Below are 21,284 nucleotides of genomic sequence, written 5' to 3'. Positions count from 1 at the left end.
AAATATGCCTGTAATCTCCATTCACGATCATCCTTCTACAGTTTGCATCTCACACACCAAATATTTTGATTTGATTCTACTACCACAACCTCATAGTGTTCTGTCACTCAGTATTTGTTTACGGCAAGTTGTAAATCTTCTTTAGTATCAAACAACATTCTTTCTTGTATTGAACTACAATTATCTACACATCTACTTATTTCCTCCAATGTTGACCCTGTTCACATGTTGAATTAGTAATTTTCCAATCTATTTGTGTGATCATATCTGACGGTACCAACTCAAGATCATGTTCTCTTATGACTAAATCTTCAGGACGCATCAAGATATTTACTTAAATTTTGACAATTGTTATAGTTGACAAAAAATATGTTAATATGATAAAAAGTTTTAAATTCAAATAAATAAATATTCCAAACTTTTAAATCCTCTTTTTGTCACAACTTTTAGTTTTCAACTTTCATAAATTTCCTTAAAAAGAAAATATTTGTTCTTTCTTTTTAAGAAAATCCAAATAAATTAATATTCCAAACAATCTAAATATTTTCTTAAATCAGCTCAAATAAAAAAAATAGATTTATGAATTAACCCAAATGAAAATTTATGAATCATACACTTAAATCAATCTAAATAAAATATGAATCATACACTTAAATTAGCCCAAATGAAAATAAAATAGTAGATCTATGGAAGAAATTTCATATATTGAAACAAAAGGTAGCCCAAATGTACAAATTTTGGAAATAAATAAATAAATAAAACTTTTACCTAAGGCAGGTGGTAGATCGGCTAATGGCAGCAGTAGCAAGAAGATCGGAGACGGTGGGAGAAGAGGTGGAGACCACTAAGTCGTGTATGGACGGTCTATGCCCGCGCTAGGTCACTACACTTCACAGAAGTCGTATACCGAGTACACGATTAAGGAGTAATCGTGTATCGGGTACACGATATTAAAACCTATTTTGTCAATACTTTCAACCCAATCCTATTTTGTTAATAATTATTAAAATAACATTATTAAAAAAAAATCCTAATTGGATGTCGTTTCCGATTGCCTTCGCGTAACGAAGAACAAACCACCGTCGCATCGATCCACAAACTCCCTTTCTGAGACGCCGGACCATTTCCACCAGCCACCGCACGCCCTAATCGGAGATGTACCTCAAGAAGGCATTGTGGACCGACGGACTGTGGTCTTCGTAGCCTCCTCAAGTCCCTTCGCTCCATCGCCGAGTCCAATTCTACGATTGAGCTTTTCTGCCAGACTCAGTCCGTGCCCGACCTTCAAGGTTTGAAACTCTCCGATTTTCGTTGCTTGCGTTAGTTTGTTTTTGCTCCTGGTGATGAGTAAAACTGTGACCCAACGGAGAAGATTAAATCGACTGCATTTTTGTTTCTAGCGTGATTCTGGTTTGGTGCGAGATATCTTGCACACTGGAATACAAACTGTGGAAATTGTACTGAATTATAGAAAATTAAGAATCTCTGTAGTCTCTTTTGGCTAGAAACCAAACTCCAAATTTCAGTTGTGCTTCCGCGGAAGCTGGATTGCTGAATTTTATTTTCTCCTGCGCGCAATAAAATGATGCTGTTCTTCCCTCTCCGTTTTGGGTATGTGACAGTGGTTCCAGTACTATTTCAACAGTCATTAAAAGAATCAGAGGATGATCCTGTGGTAAATTTGGACCATATCTTTGGAGTGGAACCTTTGAAGATCGCTAGTCCTTCAACCGATGCTGAAGTTGCCCTTGCACTACGAGTTCTGGAAGGTTGTTGTCTTCTTCACAGAGGGAGCACTGCTTTAGCCCATCAGCACAAGGCAATTCCGGTATATCCTCTAGATTTTGGAAGCTCTTATGCCATTCCTTTATTATCTTGTCTCTTTAAAATTGTTTAGAATAGCTAACTGCTCGTAATTGCATGAACAGTCATTCAGTTGTCTACTTGATATATACCTGTGTTATTGTGCTAGAGTGAACAGCTATGATGTTAAGACATGGGCTTCAAATTAATCTATCCGGTTAATGTTATGTATCTGCAATTTAAAATGTAGAGTCGACTTTGGTTTGTTTATATACGGTTTGGATAAAAGGATGTTTAGGCATTAGAAGAAGCAAACTCTTGTTAGTGAGCTGTGCAAATTCCAACATTTCTTGAGGATTTACAGAGAACCTTTGCATTACTAATATACATACAGTCACCAATCGTTTCTTAGACTTCTTTGGAAAATATGTCTGTATTGCTCTATTTCTTAGTCATTTGGCATGAGTTTGGTTGGCGCCTTATCTCCCTTCTCTCATTTGTGTATATTTGGCTTGGAATTTATATGCGTCCTTTCTGTTTCTTGTAGTCAGACAAGATAGATATTGTTACCTCTGAATGCCAAAGATAAATGAATGGATCAAAATGCAGTACCGTGAGTAAACTTGTCTTTAATGACAGGATTATGAATTGAGGAAGTCTTAGTATTCACCTTTCATTATGAGTCTTTGTTCATACGTACAATTGTTTTCCTAAATGGTTGAGGAAGTCATTCCTCAAGTTCTGGTTGCAGAAGGTCGTAGGATCATAGTGATTAGTGCATATAGCCAGAAACTACATCATGCCTAAAATTTTATTGCTTCTAGCTTTCTGTTGGCTGAGATCGTGCAATTTAATATCCAACTTATTTCTGCAGGTTTTGATGAATATATTATCAATTCGTGGAGTACTCGAACAAGGTGCATGCTTAGATGCTTTAATTTCAGTAATGTTGGATTCGTCGGCCAATCAAATGGTAATGCTGTCATTTAGACATATGGAGATCGGACTTTACAATGCCTTTGTTCTTGTACTCCACTCTCCTGTTTGTATTGTATTGTTCTCTCAATCATTGTGTTGCATTGGCATTTCTTGAATTTACCCAGTATACACGATTGAAACACTATAACAAGTCCTGTTTTCATGCCTAGCATTTCTGAAATATCAAGTTTAACTCTGTACTCATGGAAAGCGTTGCTTGTACTGACCGTTTAGTTTGATGAAAAACCAAGGAGTCTCATTGTACTTTATTTCCAGGATTTTGAGGTTTGTAACGGTATTGAGGAAGTTGCAGTGCTCATAAGGGACAAACAAATAGACGAAAACCTCAGGTCCTTCCCATCCCCATCTATCAGTCTATATCTGGTGCTTCCTTTATTATCATCACATCAATCATTTGCTCTATGATATGCAGTTGGTGGGAGAGAGAGTCCTTTCAAAGGCTATGAATACCATATATTTCCCTTAATTTTCTAATCTAATTTTTGGTCCCCTATTAACGTGTCTTTTGATTAGGTTGAAATGTGGTGAGTTCTTACTGCTGCTTATTGGACATGTAAATGGGAGGGGAAAGCCTCCTCTAGCAACCATACATGAAGACATAAGGCAGCTTCTGGGAGAGAAATCAGCCTCCTTGATATGGGCAGCCAGTCAATTCGGATCCACTCTTGATCCAGAGCAGAGATTAACAGCACTGCACATCCAAGCTCGTCGGGTTCTTGAGTCGCTTGACCTGTATTAAATCTGGAAATGGTAATGTTTCTTTAGATTCGTTGTCTGGAATGTGGCAGATGCAGTAGTAGTAATATAAAATTTTCGGGTGGATTTAGAAATGTGGTGGGAAAGGGGATGAAGTTGGAAAATCAGGCGCTTGGTCAAGTGTGAAGAGGAAAACAGGAACAGCATCTCTTTGTGTTGATTCTTGAAGGAGACGTCCCTGTCTGAGGGAACATCGTTTGGTTGGGGATGAGAAAAATGTGTTGATAGTGACAGCCCAGGTTGGATTTTGATCTTCACATGAAAGTTCAACCACATTACTAAACCAGGCATGTTCTGTTAAACCTTTTGAACAATTCATCATTACTTCACACAAAAAATTGTTTAATGGTAGGCCATGACTTGCCTGTCTGGTCGATTATCACTATAATGAGTCTTTTATTGATTGTTTAATTAATAGAATAGTTCTTAAATGATCGTTGTCAATTCGAGCATAACTCAATAGATAATGTACCAATTACTATCTTAAAAATGTCAATAGTTTGATTCTAGATGGAAGTTAAAATAATAATTTAAAAGAAAAAAAAAAAAAACGGATTGAGCTTTCCATATTTTCCTAATAATCGTGACTAATGAAGAACAATTTAGGGGAGAAAATTAAATGACTTTACGTCTTTTTTCCCTTGTAGCCTATAGGTGATATCATAAATTATCTCTATTTTCATATCAGTAAAATTGCTCTTTCAAATTTATGAAAGAATGGTGATTAACATTACAAACTATATGGAATGTTAAAAATAAAATTAGAAGTTAGTTTTACAAACGTCTTTCCAAGCAAACTCTTAATCAAACATATTTTCACATGTTATATATATATATATATATATTTATTTATTTTTTAAAAAAATGGTCTTTAAACACAAATTCAAAGATTAACATAGATTTTCCAATGCTAAAACAGTGGACCACCCATGACTTCTGGCCTTTCCCATTTTATATATATATATATATAAAGGCCTTTGTCCCTCTATTTTCCATACTATCCTACTTGATGTACACGGCTCTCAATTGGTCTTCATTTCAAAGCATCTCAAGTATTCTTTATTCACAAGAAACCCCAAAGTGTTCTCCATTAGCCAACTCTTATATCACTCCCTCCGAATACAAAAACTTTAAAATATATGAGAATACTTTTTGTTAAGAATTCTACTATTAAGTTATTTATATCATCTATTGACATAATCATACTCGATTGGTTAAGATATAATCCCTAAATCATGTCGAAATTATCCTTTGACAGGAGGACCTTGTTATTGTTGTACCAATATCTTCATATGATTCTTATTGGGCGTTTCTAGATGAGTTGGATAACTATGAACCATCTAATTCTTTTGAGAGATGGTGAGTCCGTCACTCACTTCTGTACACCACTCTGATCTTCCCCCTTTGAAGAAAAGCTTAAGGAAGAAAGTCAACTATCCTCTCATTCCAAGCTTATCGAACTCAAATCTAAGCCCCAATTGGAGATTAGAAATTACTCTTCATTTCTCGTTGCAAATCACTCTTCAAGTAGTCTAACAAAAGCTATTGACTTTCAAATGCCACAATCGGATAACTTGAGATAAACAACAATAGATGGAACCCTCAACGTGTGACAAAGAATGATTGAGAGAGAAAGGGAGGAAAAAAAACTCTTTACGATCACTGGAATTAATCTCCCCAGCATTTGTTTGATGAACACATATTTTAAATATATGTGTTAGCCGCATAGTAAGCTGAAATAGAAACTGGAGTGTTGGCCGTAGAGCGGGAAAATTTCCACTTCTCCCATAGTATTACACTCCATGTGTACACTCAATAAATTTACTTTCATAAATATTTGTAGACTTCATATTGATGTCAGTAGATCTCTCCATACTTTTGAAAGTATGTTGACATGACACACAATAAGTGAAGGTAGTATAAAAAAAAACATACTAGATTAGTATAGGAGATTCTCCCCATCATGGAGCATTGATTTTGGATTCCTAGGCGGTGGATAAGGAGGCCAGAAGAGTCAGATGATGCTGACGGTTTGGTATACCAGTGTTTGGTATAGCAGTGCCTTGAATATTTGTTTGTTATTATTAGTTCATGGCAAGGCTCATAACCTTGAAGTGAAGTAACGAGTTCAAATTCTATCTCTGCAAAATAAATTCATGTAAAAAATTGAGGTCTGATCTTGGTAATTAAAAGAATAATAATAAAAAATAGTAAACTGTGTGATCTTGTCAAAATATTGACCTTAAATAGCTATAGGTTCGATAGTCCCGTTATCCTTTTTAACTCAGCATTCAGTTGATCCCGCGTGTTAGTCACTCTCTTTCATTTGAAAATACTTCTTTAAGCCTATCAAGCTCTGGTGCAACTACATTATGGTATCAATTGTCCGGAGAAAGTTAAAAAAATATAGTTGGTTTTTGAAATAATGACAAAAGTGAGGTATATGGGAAAGAATTTTTAAAAATAAGTGGAAATAGAAAGTATTGACAAAAATATGGTAGATTTGGTAGGAAGGAAAATCGTGTATCCGGTACGCTTTAATCAAGTCAGCACCACATCAGCACAAAAAATGGACTGGTCAATCACGTACTCGTGGATCGGGTCCACGATTACTTTTTTTTGTTTAATTAATTATATATTTAATTATAAATTATATATTTTTTTCTTTTTTAATCAATTTAACTGTTTATTTTCTAATTTTTAAGTAATCCTCAATTTTAATCAATCAAAAAAAATTGTGTCTTCAGTAAGTAGACTTTACTAAGTAGTACATCTCTCTACAAATAAATTTTTAAAAAAATCTCATGATACTCAAGAAGATTTACAATTAATTCTTTAATTTGAAAATAAAAGTTTTCATGAAATTTAAAGACGACCCTCTGGCCCTTACTTCACATGGGGTTGTCTTTGTGTGCCTCTAAATTAGCTTCACCCTGTTGTCGTTGTTGTCTACGACAAATACGTCTTCGATCAGTGTCAGCAATATTGAGTCGTCTTATTTGTTGAAAAATAATTTCTATGTTGACCAATGTTTGGTCACACGTTGAATTCAACTCTGGTAAGTCGTGTTGTACTGACTATTGTTGTACTTCTTTGATAAAATTATTTTGTACGATGAAAAAATTAATATTAAACAATATGCATATCATATATTTGGCAAATGTCTGATTTTAAATCTCTTACTATATAGTAATAGTAAGCGTCATCAGGTGTGATAAATAGCTTCATGATTCAATCGTACTAAGAAAAGTAATCATCTGATACAGCTGGTATATTTGTTATCCCTGTGCACAACGATCATATCGTGCATGTCAATAGAATATATATTCCATGTGAATTCAACGCCATTCTTGGTCGTGTTTACCTCTCAAATCAATCTGATGTAGTTCTGGGAGTGTAAAGCACAACGAAGGTACTATTTGTCGCAGACCGAACTGTCTCAACACACGATCTGGATGATGTCACTCTACTATATCGAAACATATAAGAGGGCTAACGTCAACCAGATGTCTTGACCATCACAACAGTAATCAAATAGTGATGACCAAATATCTTGCGTGTATGTCGTCCAATTAATCTGGCAAAAAAAAAGAAGATAATTATACACCCAATTAATCTGACCAAATGTTTTAAATATTCATTTATATATACATTTGTTACCCGATTGTGCATCAGTCTATCAAATATTTTTCGGTATACTAGCAACATATTTGTTGACTGTTCAAAGGCAGCTAATACACCACTCCATATAAAATTATGAAAAATACAATTAATTTATATTCTTACATAAAATGGTAACGAAATAAATATATAGATGAAATAATACCTAACATTAAGTGGACGATGACCTGGGGTCTGTAATTAGACTTGTGGTGCTATAATTGGAAATCTAGTATTAGCGGCCCCGCTATTTCCAACACTTGTGCATTGGTAGCCCGACAAAGTTCTCTATAAAGTCATGCCAGACAGGCACCGCCCCACGAGTACGTACCAGCATGCTCGAAATCAGACAATAGAAGGAGAAACATGAGATGTACTAGAGTGTTTGACTTGTCAGCGAACAAAAATCCTCCAATAAGTTACATAATGTATGCTCGGCATACCTGTCGGCGTTGGGAGGTAATTCTGGAAATTAGGACGCCAACCATGGGATACTCAATCTCGAGCCTTTCAGATCATCTGGTAGAACGCTCAAGAGCTCGTCACAAACAGTTTTTCAATTATATTGTAATGAACTTGTCAAAGGTTCTCCGTCCACTCGTAACCCAAACTAAATGGCAACATCCTACAATGTAATCGTACATTGCCCACAAGGCAGGTGAAATGTGTGGGTTTCTAGTCTCCAACGCTGAACTAAAGCAGTAATGAGGTGCCAATCAAGTTGGATAAATCGGATCTAATCAACTACAAGAAAACCAGCATGTTCAACATAGGGAATAATACGTGGATCAAATGGGATAGCCTCTCCATCCCTTGCTCTATCCAACGTGGCTTTTTTTCCTTCCACTAATACTTCATCATTTCTCTGCCGACTTCATTTATTGCTCCTTCGGGACCACTAGTGATCACTTCAGTTCCATCTTCTTCTATCTCAACTTCTCCAACACAAGCTCCGTCGTCGACCTCAACTCCTAATAGTGGTGTTGTTGTGAATAGAATCACTGTCCCTGAATCTATCATCGCAGCCATAATTTTCTCCACCCTATTATTTTAAATGAAATTTGGTTTTTCTTCACTCTTCGCTCTAAGGTTTTCAAACTATAAATCTAATATTTGATTGTATAAATTTTTAAAACTAATTAAAAAAAATTAAAATGCAAAAACATAAAATAAGTTGAAAAAGGATGTTACAAAATCAAAACGAATAAATAAAATGATATTTGAAAACAAAATAGTTTAGTTGTGATATTTGAAAAAAAATAACAATATGATTTGATGACTAAAATAGGGGAGATATTTTAGGAGAAAATAAAGATGTATGATAAAATTGTTGAGATTGGTTTCCTAATTCTCCAGAGTCTCGTTGTTTTGTAAAGATGCACATTGTTTAATGAATATAATAATTGTTATTTAATTCTGGCATTTACTTATATCCAATAAACAAAGCTCCTTGGTTATCTTATATGAATTTAAGCATGTATATGTGATATACAAGTGGATCATGCCTTAAACGATAACCTAAATAGGTCTGTAGTATAAGGATTAAGGTGGGATACCTAATCCTAGTGACACTACGGATACGACCCGTTTTGTAGAGGTTTGCAAGTATTATAAACTACTACAGATGGTAGATCCTGACCATTCATGTAGAGACGTGCGAGTAGGGGTGTCCTATACAAAGAGTTTGTATAAGACCTGAACTATGAGATGACTAGACTCTGTTTATAACGTCGTTGATACTAGAGACTTGTATTTCACCTAAACGACCATAGATGACACGACCTCAATCCTGAGTGTTTTGGGAACTTCTGTCTTTGAGGGCGGTCCTTTGATTAGTATGGGTGAAAGTGGCCAGATTGCCAACTCAACATGCCTACCTTTTTGGGGACTTGTCTGATTTGGGATCTAGGAACTCAATCCACAAGATGGAATTCACTCCTTTCCCGAAGTAGGGAGCTTGAATATAGTGGCCATAGCTTCTCTTTAAAAGAGAAGATTCAGTCATAGTAGAACTATGACTTATGTTCATTAGAGGGATCAATAATACTTAAGGAGACAGATGTAACTACAAGGGCATAATGGTTATTGGCCCAACTGTACTTATGAGCGATCTGTGAAGGGTTGTCGCACTGCTGATTAGTTAAGATGGACACATAATATATCTGTGGTTAGGAGAGTTCAGCTGTCGGTCTTTAGTGGAGTGCCTGGCAGTTTACAGATGGTGGATCCTGTGACTAAAGAGTTTAGTCAGTTATTCACGTACTGTTGGAGCTTCGAGCTACAGGTCCATGAGGTTCCTTGGTAGCTCAATGGATTCAGTTGAGGATCAGTTCTTGGTGTTGATTTAAAATGTTCAAATTGATAAGAGGTATTTTGATTATATATGATGTATGAGATACATCTAATGGAGGACTGATGTAAATGAGATTTATATTAAGTACCATGGAATAGAAAAAGAACTATGGTTTATATGTTTCATGAAATGAAATATTAAAACTATAGATTATAAATATAGTATGATAAGATGGTTATCATTTATATTTATAATAATATTAATTATTGGATAATTAATTCATTTTCTTTAATAACCAAGTGAGTGTGTGGTTATTGGAATCATGGTAACCGTGAGTTTAAAAGGAAAGTGGTTTTCCTATTTTGAAAAGAAGTTTTACAAACGCTATTTTTTTTTTGAGTTTTTCGTGCAAAAGAAACTCATGGGGTCTTCAAGTAAATATGGATTTAATAAACATGGTTGAGCAAGCTAAATGATCATGCAGTGGTGAGCTAAACGATTGTGCAATATTTACTAAACGATCGCATAGTTTTACTAGACGATCGCTTGCCCAAAGTAAAGATCGTATAGAGTCTGTAGGCGACAGATCGAGCTAAACGATCGCATAGCATTTGCTAGACGATCGTATAGCTTTATCTAAATGATTGAGCATCGACTTATACGATCGGTCTCCGCCATCTCTCACTTGCCCAGTCGTGTACGTGATCGGTGTTTCCTCTTTCGTCTGCCTCATACCAAGTCCGAACAGAGCCCATCCTTTAGATTCTCACACCGAGAATACCAAGGTAGCCTTTTTGGTGGTGTCAAACTCAACTCGACACCGTCAGGTTTTCTAGAGGTCGTCCGTGGTGCTGTGGAGGTCGTCGTGTTGTTGAGGAGTTCGTGACCGAGGCGATCGTTGAGAACGAGTGCGAAGTGTTCGTGCTGTGTTCGTTGCTGTGTTTTGATCGTGTAGATCGAGCGTTCGTGATCACTGTTGTTCGAGCGGACGTGCGCAACGGAGCGTGGAGACGCTTCTTTGATTGTCATACAGTTTGCCCTTTGTGTATTTATTGTTCATGCTGTAATTTTTGCATTTTATTTGTATAGTTTGAAGTCGACTGTAAATGTATTGTTCATTTATGATTGTGATTTAGAATAATCTTGTTCTACTACTCTTGGAAATCTCAGATCCCATTTCCTTCAAAAAGAAGATCAAATCTGTCAAACTGGTTAATACCAACATTGTTCATATGCTCGATAGGAATCACTTTGGAAAGAAGAGACTTTGCAACTTGAACTCTTGGTCGATGGTCAATTAAGTCGAGCTTTCATCTATGCACCAGTGGATTTGATCGATTAAGTCAAGCCTTCAAAGTAGATTTTTCGTCGATTGAGAACAAAAAATAATCAGTAAAAAAGGATGAAAATTGAAAAAGATGTGTTCGAGGCAACAAAAATTTCAAGAAATTGGAAGTCATGATAGTGGTTGTTTTCATCCCAGTTACCATTAAATAAAACTCTTAATTGTTGAACAACCATAACAAGAAAGCATTCAATACAGAGAACGAAGAAAGTTAGGATTACGTGTTGTATTCTAATATTTTATGTTTGAAACAAAAGATGATAAATATAACGTTCAAAATAATTTAAAACTGTGAATCTCGATTAAGATTAATAGAAAGTATAATAAAAATAACAAACCCCAGTTAGGAAAATTAATATAATATGATATTTTAATTTCAAAACAAGATTTGAAAATTAGTTGTGCACAAGATTTGAAAATTCAAAATAAAATTGAATCTAATTCAAAAATTCAAAACAAACTATTAAATTGGGAGATTATGGCAAATTATCCGCTTGAAATGGTGATCTTAGTTGATGTTGAAAGCCTTTTGAGATATATAGTTGAACAATTAATTACAATAACATTAATAAAGATGTCCAATTAATTACACTGTAATTAAAAGGGATGATGATGGCATTTTAGGATTTCAGAAAATTGGACTCACGTGACATTAATGCGTTTTTCTATAATTCAAAAGGATCTTTCCTTTTGCTATTTTTTCCAAATGATAGTGTAATTACTTTTATATATCTGATTATTCTAATATATATATATATATATAATAAGATAGGCTGCATAGGGTAGCTACACCTAATCACTACCTTTACTTACTAGGTTTTGCAGTTGGTTTCAATCTAGTTTCTAAGTTTCAAAATATTATAATTTTATCTTTGAGTTCTATTTCAATTTGGTCTATAGGTTTTAAGATTTACACTTTTAATCTCGATTTTTCTCTAAATATTCACTTTTTGTCTTTAGTGGTAATGTTTATTGGTCAATTTAAAATAATCATAATTAATTAAGATTCATAATTTTCATCAGTATTAAAATTAAATTTAAAATTTCACTTCATATTTATTTTGAATTAATTAATTACATTAACGTCAAAAACTGAAAGTGGGCATTTAGTAAAATGTCGAGGTTAAAAGTGTAACTCTTGAGACCTACAAAACTCAAATCGCAAGAGCACATTTGTGACATTTTGAAACCTAGTGACTAAATTGAACACAAACTCAAAACATCAAGGGCTGAAAGTGTAATATTTGAAATCTATGGACCAAATAAAAACTAAATCCAAAATTTAGGGACTAATTTTTTTTTAAAAAAAAAATTGTAAGTCTCACGAAATAAGGAACAATAATGAGGTTGATCACTCTTTTTTGAAGAGTTAAAAATGAGAATGAAATTGACAAATTTGAAGTGTGCCTCACATTTTATTCTCATTAATTTTAGTGAATGCTGATGAAAATAAAATAGGTCTCACATTTTTTATTCTTAATATTGGATTTCCATTTCTAAGAAAAGTTATAGTACTTCTATAAGTATATCTCGATGATCTTAGGTGAGAGATTGCGGTTGTGGTTGCCTGCTTTCATCAGTGGTAACCAGTCTGCATTTTTTCCAAGTATGTCGATTTTCGATAATATTTTATTGTGTCAAAAGCTTGTGGGGGGCTATAAAGAGGGCAGAGGGAAGTCGCGTTGTGTGTTGAAGGTAGACCTTCAGAAGGTGTACGATTCGGTCAATTGAGATTTTCTGTTTGTTGTGTTGCTAGCTATAGGTACGCCTCTTTAGTTTGTTAGTTGGGTGAGGGCTTGTATTACTTCGCCTATGTTCTCTATGATGATTAGTGGTTCCCTTGAGGAAGTTTTTCCTGGTAGGAAGCAGTTGAGGTAAGGGATATATTGTCTCCTTTTTTTTTTTTTTGTGATGGTGATGGAGGTCTTGTCTAGGTTGTTGAATAAACATCCTGTGTGGTTTAGGTTCCATGATCGGTGTGAGCATGTGGGCCTGACTCATTTGGTTTTTGCAGACGATTTGATGATTTTTTGTGCAGCTGAGAAAGATTCTTTGAAGTTTGTGAGGTCCTGGCAGATTTTGCAGGGCTGTCTGGGTTAGTTGCAAATGTTGGGAAAAGTTTCATGTTTGTTGCGGGTGTGGAGTCTGGGGAAGCAGAGGAACTAGCTACATTTATGGTTTTCTCTCTTAGTTCGTTGCCTGTTAGATATCTGGGTTTACTTTTATTAGCTGGTCGGTTGAGCACTACGGATTGTGTACCTTTGATACAAAGGATTACAACTCGTATTAGAAGTTGGGCAGCACGGTCCCTCTTCTTTGCTGGGAGGTTGTAGCTTGTTAGGCCTGTTTTACAGTCCTTTCAGGTATTTTGGTATAGCATCTTCGTGTTGCCTGCGTGTAGAACTTATGAGGTTGATCGTCTATTACGTAGTTATTTATGGAAGGCTAGTGCGGTGAGTCGGGGTGGTGCACGGGTGGCGTGGGATGAGGTGTGCTTGCTGTTGAGAGAGGGGGGTTGGGTGTGAAGCAGGTGGCCTCTTGGAACCAGGCTGCTATTATGAAGCTGCTCTGAGTTCTCTTAATTAAATTGGGATCATTATGGGTGACATGGATGGAGGCATATGTTTTGCGTGGGGGGTCTTTGTGGGCTGTTCGGAGTGAGGTTGGGAGGTCTTGGTGCTTGAGGGCTATCTTGCGAAGTAGAGATAGATTCAAGCATCGGTTTGTTTGATGGTCGGCGATGGACGGTCTTGTTTTGTTTGGTGGGATCCTTGGCTGTCAGGGGTGCAATTTTGGATTCATATGGGTCTACGGTGGTTTATGATGCAGGGAGTAGTTTGAAGGCGCGATTTTCGAAGTTCATGGATCGTGAAGGAGGTTGGAGGTGGCCTATAGTGTCTTGGGAGCTGCTTGAGATCTAGGGTCTTATTCAGGCAGTGGGGCCTAGGGTGAGGGGGGAGGATTATTGAGTTTGAGTGCCAGATGCTAGTGGTCGGTTTTCTATCGATAGTGCGTGGAAGCGTTTGCGTCATCCTCGTCCTAGGGTGTCTTGGGCTGGTATTTTATGGGCAGGGGTGGTATTCCGCGTCATTCCTTCTGTGCATGGTTAGTTGTGAGGGACAGGTTGGATATGCGAGATTGGTTGAGGAGTTGGGGTGTGTTGTCAGATGGGGGTGTTTTCTATGTGAGGGAGGTGTGCAGTCGCGGGATCATTTATTTTTTTAGCGTGGGTTTGGGAGAGAGGTGTGGTATGGTGTATTGCGTCAGTTGGGTTCGTCTCATCGGGTGGCGGGTTGAGATGTAGAGTTGAGTTGGTTGTGCCGAGTGAGATCGGATAAGGGGGTACGTAGTAAATTGTTCTGTGTATTCTGGTGTGCTTTCATATACTATATCTGGCAGGAGCGTAATCGACGACTGCATGGAGGTCGACCGAGGTCGGTATTTGCTTTGGTTTACCTTATGGTCTCTACAGTTCGTGCTCGAGCTGCTTCTTGGCGGGTTGATCTTCATGGTCTTATCTAGTGTGTTTACGGTTGTTTCTTCTTTTTGAACTTTCCGTTGTTCTTTGTTGCTGTTGTCCCTAGTTTGTGGGGTTTTGGTTTCTTTTCTTTGGCTTTCTCCCCGGTGGTTTGTGAGTTTTGCGTTTATGTATTGGTTTTATTCTGGTTTTATCTTGTTGGTTTTGTTTTGGTTTTGTTGCTCTGTCTTTACTTGTGCTTTGTTGCTTTGATGCCTTAAGCCCGAGCTCTAGGATCCCCCTTGTTGTTGTATAATAATATCACTTAATCTAAAAAAATAAAAAGTTATAGTACTTCTATAGTATGTATTCCTTCCACTCATATTTTGACATGTCATAAAATGATATATTATTTTAGTTCATAAGCTCCAACATTTTTTAAATGTTTTTTTTATGGCAAGTAATAATGAAGGTAGCGTAGTACTAGATTATTTTATTTACATTCTTTGTTAGTAAACGTATCTTAAACGTGATTTTTAGCCTCAAATATTTAGACACATGGATGTATAGAAGAATATGTAGAGTTTTGACAAAATACTAATAAAGTAGTGTTCCCACATTAAAAAAGTTCAAAAAATGATGAGCTCTAAATATTATTAAAAAAAATAAATAAATAATTGTCTTTAGTTTCAAATTGTCCAAGTGAAGAAAGGGTACTAAACTCTAGTAAATTCCTACTTTTTGTAATAGTAGGAAAAATAATATGAGAGTACAAATACTTTAAGTAAACGTTCTTGTAATTTAAATGAGTGAGATAATTTTGTGTTTGTAATAATTTTTCACATGGTATTATTTTTTATATGCCATGATTTTAATAAATTTTCCTTTAGTAGGTGGTGATTTTTCTCCAATGTTAAAGTTTTTCATGCAAATTCTTAATTAGGTTTTCTAATAACTTTAAATTCTTAATCAATCTCGTGAGCTCCATACGATTCTTAAATTCTACGTTTATAACAACAAAGGAAAGTAGTAAAAAAAAATTCTCCTACCAACCCCTACTCCTAGCCCTTTTGGTTTCTGTTACTTTCAAATGGAAACTTCAAAATTCCCTTCAAGATTTTGGTGGCACACTTATCCAAGGGAATGTTTGGTGGGTCCTCACGACCAAACAAACAAACCCCAATTTCCCCTACTTTTTTTAGAATCATATACACAGAGACACACATTTGTAGGGCATAGTTTCAATCACATTCTTCTTTAATTGGGGCTCAATATCATGCATCTGCCTCCCATCTTGACTCTATTCTATCGGGTAACTGCATTTATGCATACCCTATATTTGCAATGACACATATCAAATATTGACTCAACCTCATGAAGGAAGCATATCATGCATTATTATTATTCGTATCGTTGGGGGTTGCACGAGTCAAAAAGTAGGGCATAGAGATATTGAAAAGGGACAAAAAGAGAAATAATACCCTCCATTAGGCATTAACAATGGGACCTCAAAATGATCTCTCTATTTGTGTGTGTGTGTGAGTAAAGAAAGAGTTAATTGATGGCAATGGCAATGAATGGTTTGATTATTCCCTTGTTTCCTTTGTTGGGATTCTAGCTATAAGCTGAGCTAAGCTAAGTTACATGACTTTGGTTGAGGGTTTTTAATTATTTTGGTATTCCATTGGGGTTTAGCTTTAATGGGTGACCTTCAGATGGGGTTTTTGCTGAAAAGACCTGACATTTCTGACCTGTTGGCATTGGCATTTGCATTTTGGCAACCAAAGACAGACAAACTTTTGCTGTAAAAGGGATTGACACCCACACCTCATTCACTTTCACTCTCACTCCCTTCTCCTTCAACTTAATGATTAATCTAAACCCTCCAACAAAACAAATCATATTTGATCAATTAATTAATTAATTAAACCTCACAAATCTCAGTTTTCTCAATTAAAAATTATCATTTAACAATAATAATATATCAAGGTAGTTGTTTGCAGTAGAGTTGTAGCTGTAGTCTAGCTGCAATTTGCAGGCTGTTCATGAAACTCCATCCCAATCCCTAAATCCTAGTTTAATGTACATCAACAAAGCAAGAACAAGTTCTCCTTTTATATATTGTGTAGGAAATGGAGAAACAACTCAAAACCCAACAATTAAGAGACCAAATGCAAAGATGTAAATGGGAAAAGAAGATGATAATCATGAAATTAAGTGCTCTACAATGGGCTCTCTTTTCTGATCTTTATAACAAGAAACATTTTCAGTTGATATATTTCCACTGCATTCCAAATGTCAATCTTTTGAAGCTGTGACCTAAAAACAAAGCTTCAAAACCATCCACATCCTCTATTATCATTAAAAAAAAGAAAGAAATACAAGAGAAGAAAAACAAAAACCCTATGGTTAGTTTTTTTTTTTCCATCAAATTCCACAAACAAAATCACCCCACCATCACCACCAACAACACCAAACTATGAAAAGAAGGAAGAAAAAAAAAAAAGCACACACCATTTTCTTCATCTTTTTTCAGCAACATATCTATTTAAAAAGTGAAAAAATAATAGGAAAAAAGGGGAGGGTTGAGAAAAATAGAATGAAAAATTACCATGATCCACCTCCCAACATTCCATTCCAAAATCCACCACCTGAATTATTATTATCTCCTCCCCTATTCTGATCCTCAAATTCACCTCTCCCATTACTTTGCTTCAATTCTTCAATTGGAAACATCACAGCCGTCTGATCTTGATGATGATGATGATGATGATGATGATGATGATGATCCCCATACCCACCTCCATTTTCAAACCCTTCTAAAGAAAAACTTAAAGTTGGTGGCTTTAGCTCATTCAATCCAAATCCACCACCGGCATTGAAAACTCCCGGCGCCGGTGCCGCCATCGTCATGAAAGAACCCAAAAGGTGAGAAGAAGTAGAAGAAGAAGAAGGAATAGGGGGATTATTACTGGTTGGAGGGAAGATTGCAAGATTGAGATCTTGATGAGCATGATGATGGATCATTTTAGGGTTTTGATCAGAGGCGTTGATCTTCTTGTTATGATCAAGTGGTGCTGATGAAGATGATGAAAGTGAAGAAGACCTTTTGTTCTTCCTTGAGCCGCCACCCACTGGAACATTCCTTAAAGAACCACCTTCAGTCCAATACCTCCGACAAGCTTTACAAAAATACCTTGGTTGAGACAGGCTGTAATTGTTGTAATAACAGAATTTTGTGTTGGTCGAATTACACCTCGGACAGTTTAAAGCTTGCTCCTTTTGAGGCCTTGCTTTTCTCTCTAACAAATTACCATTATTATTATTATTATTATTATTATTATTATTATTATTATTAGGCTTTGATGAACTTGATGATCCTCCTCCTTCCATTTGTTTAACAACCACTCCACCACCTGCAAACTGATAACCAAATCCACAATAATCAATTCCCATCTCATTTAATCATCAAATTCAGAAGAACAAAAAAAGCTTTTTTTCGATGACCCTTTTGAGAATTAGAGAAAAAAAAAAGTGTTTTTTAGATGACCCTTTTGAGAATTTAGAGCAGTTTATGAATGATGATGGGATGGGATGGGGAGCAGAGAAAAACAAGGAAAAAGTCATGGAAGTACTTTTGAAGGAATTAGAAGAAAACAACAAACGAAAGATAAGCAAAGTACAGAGCATGCAGGTATAAAAATTAAAATTTTAGAAACTAAATTAACAACAATGAACCCAGAAAAAAAAAAAAAAAAAAAAAGGAAGGAGAGGAAAGGAAAGGGAGAGTTAACAGTAAAAATCATTCCCTTTTTTTTCCTTTTTGTGAAGTGAACAATAACAGAGGTTTTGAGAGAGAGAGATAAAGAAAAAGAGGGGTGTGGAGTGTTTACCTGTGGCCAATGAGCAGTATCCATGGGGATTAAGAGGAAGAGAGAAAGAGAAAGGGAAAGGGAAAGGGAAAAAGGGAAAGAAACAACAACAAACACAAACTGATCAAAGAGAAAAGAAAAAAATGAAAGGAAAGGAAAGGAAAGGAAAGGAAAGCACTTTTGAAGTTTCTTTGTTCAGTGTGTTTGTGTTGATCAGAAAAATGGTGTAAAAGCAAAAACATGGGATTGGGATCCATTCATATCCATCACTCTTATTTGTCGGCCAACTCACTCTCATCTCAGGGCCTTTTCGTCTTTCCACCCACACCTTTTTTCTTTTTTTTCTTTTTTTCTTTTTTCTTTTTTTCTCTCCTCTCCTTCCTTTAAACTAACCTAATCCATGTTTTTTTTCCTTTCAATGTTGTTCACAGTGGTCATCACACTATGTCTATCGCCCCAACTTTGTACCACTATCCATCATCCCAACAACTTCCAATAACTCTGTGTTTTTTTTCCTTTCAAAAAATTTTCAAAATAGAATTCTTCGATAAATATATAAACTTTAATAATGATTATTATTAATGTCTAATTATTTATAAAGTTGTTTGGCCAAATGGATTTTTTAACAATTTTTCATACGTGATTTTTCATCTCTTATTGTAAATATTTGAATCGTTAGCCCGTTTCTAAAATCAAAACCAAATTTTTTAAGACTATTTTTTTTTTAGATTTCAAATTTTGGCTTTGATTTTGAAACCACACATAAAATGTACGTAACAGAATAGACATCAACAAATGAAAATTGTGTTTTTAGGCTTAATTTTTAAAAACAAAAAATCAAATGGTTATCAAATTGGAGCTTAATTTTTTGTTTTTACAAATTAAGTTTATAAATATCACATCAAATCAACGATACTCCTTATTTTGTTAAATAGTGTTTTTTAATATTTTAATCAATTTTTTTAAAACCAAACAATTTTCAAACGGAACCCGAAACTTTCAAATTCGTATCTAACAAGTTTTTGAAACTTCAAGAATAATATAATAAGTCTCTAACTTTTAATTTTATTAATCACAAATTATTTTAATGTCTAAGTAGAAAAATGAATGTTTAAAGGGTCTTATCAACACAAATTTAGAAGCTCATACTAATTAAACTTAGTGAATATGACAGGAATGATTTTAGCTATTTCACGATCACTCTATCTCAGCTCAAAAATGAATGGAGATGGACAAGTGTAATCCAAGAATTAGGGTTTCTCCAAATCGAGAATATATGAATTTAATTAAATTTATTTTCCCTTGGTTTAAAAGGGGTGATATATTTGAATGTGATGTTGTTTCACTAGCTTGGCTAAGGGCTATCTTCTAAATTTCTGCTTTTGAAAGGGCCTTTTTATTGAATTTCCATGGTTGGAGAGACATATAGGAAAGTTGGTAGAAGGTAGGTCGGTTTTTTAATTAATAAGGCCATTAGGCTATGTGTAGTGGTAGTGGCCAATATGAATAATATATTATACCATATGCTGACTCTAATTTGGCTTTCATTATTACTAATTAACTTATTTTAATCTAATCAAAAACAAAAACATCTTTGTTTCAAATCTTACTTTTTTTTTTTTTTTTTTTTTTTTTGCCATTTTTCCAAAATGTACTTTTTCTTACTTTCTCATGCAATAATAGTAACATAACACTCTTTAGGGGAAGATTTGATAGATTTGATTTTTTTTGACTCTTTTTGGTCTTCTTTGTCATATATATATTTGGTTTTTTGGAGCTTTTCACACTTCTTCTTTAAAAACACAAAAGCAAATTTACAAATAAATCCTTTGAAATTGGCTATAAGCTAAACTAAAAGTTGATGGCAAATGAGTATCATTTAAATCTTGGAGGAGTTTCATCACCATGATTGAATATGTATATATTAAATTTGCAACATTAATTGAATTCGAGTTGAATAAAAGGAAAATCCTTATTTAAACATTATAATTATTGATAAATATATTGTATAATCATACTAATCAATATATATATATATATATATATATATATATATATATATATTTTTTTTTTATAGTTTTGACCTAATTTATTTTAACATTATCGTATATAATTAACTTAGTGAACTTTTGTTATAAAAAGAAAAATATCTCATTCTCGTCAACGAATAATTTTCATAACTCATATATAATGATGAGAATGCGACTAAATTTCTATACATCAAGTATAAAATAAAAAAATCGTGTGTATATAATTAAGTGGGCAACATCTCTACTAGTATGAGTCTTTTTAGATGTAAACTAAAGGTAGACTCACGAAGATTTATGTTTGAGAAACATAATAGTGGGCTTAATTATCAATATTTCTCTAGAGAATAAGATCGTAAGAGTCGTTTTCAATGAATGATATAAAATTATAGGGTAATACTTGGGTGCATTCCAAGATGTACTCATCTTTATGTTTTTCTCTTCTATTACTCACATCAAAAAATAATTAAAATATTTTTAAAAGTAAATAAAAATAACTTACCACATGTCAAATTATAACAGAACAATTCAGTGAAATGCACAAAAATAGATGTTATCCAGATCACTTAAGTATTTTTCTAATTTATAATACATACCAAAGCTCCAACCCCTTCCATTATAAAAAATGTATATGTTTCAATCCAATATACAACCACCATTCATTTTTTGTCATGCCTTTCATACATTTTTGCTTTTCTTTCTTTGGCAATCACTAAAAGAAATTTTAGACTTTTAGACACTTTTATTATCGATGAAACAAAATTGTATCGAGTCATATATTATTTCAAATCCATCTAATAGTTCATTCACCTGGTAAATACTCACTCGCATCAATTTCTTCGTTAATTTTAGTTTCAAGATATGTGAAAATATAACTATGAGAATTAAATATACAATGCATTAGCTAGTTGTGCTCATTTAAGTCGACAATTAGAATTTTCTTTGATAAATCACATATTCGTAATTTTATATTTCAAACTCTATTTACTTAAAAATTTTATATATAAAATAAACTCTTGTTAGAGAACAAAAAAACACAAATAATTTAGAGTAAAAATTAAACATATTAAAA

The 21,284-nt window shown here is 34.5% G+C and overlaps 2 protein-coding genes across 2 annotated transcripts; one reads left to right on the top strand and one right to left on the bottom strand.

Moving 5' to 3' along the window:
- Positions 1 to 792: 792 nt before the first annotated feature.
- LOC120067441 lies at positions 793 to 4,002 on the top strand. Its single transcript, XM_039019002.1, has 6 exons — positions 793 to 853; positions 1,134 to 1,289; positions 1,623 to 1,828; positions 2,678 to 2,776; positions 3,058 to 3,131; positions 3,316 to 4,002. The coding sequence occupies exons 1-6, from the start codon at positions 793 to 795 to the stop codon at positions 3,539 to 3,541; spliced, it is 822 nt and encodes a 273-aa protein (XP_038874930.1). The 3' UTR covers positions 3,542 to 4,002.
- Positions 4,003 to 16,640: 12,638 nt separating this feature from the next.
- On the bottom strand, positions 16,641 to 18,431 carry LOC120092720 (dof zinc finger protein DOF4.6-like). The gene is made up of 2 exons (XM_039050876.1): positions 18,207 to 18,431; positions 16,641 to 17,736 (listed from the first exon to the last, which is right to left on the bottom strand). The coding sequence occupies exons 1-2, from the start codon at positions 18,228 to 18,230 to the stop codon at positions 16,921 to 16,923; spliced, it is 840 nt and encodes a 279-aa protein (XP_038906804.1). The 5' UTR covers positions 18,231 to 18,431; the 3' UTR covers positions 16,641 to 16,920.
- Between the last annotated feature and the right edge of the window lie 2,853 nt (positions 18,432 to 21,284).

This window comes from Benincasa hispida, chromosome 12 (genome assembly GCF_009727055.1).
Source record: "Benincasa hispida cultivar B227 chromosome 12, ASM972705v1, whole genome shotgun sequence".
In the NCBI taxonomy this organism is placed as follows: domain Eukaryota; kingdom Viridiplantae; phylum Streptophyta; class Magnoliopsida; order Cucurbitales; family Cucurbitaceae; genus Benincasa; species Benincasa hispida.
The sequence above is the reverse complement of the archived record's forward strand: the minus strand, read 5'-3'. Positions and strand labels throughout refer to the sequence as shown.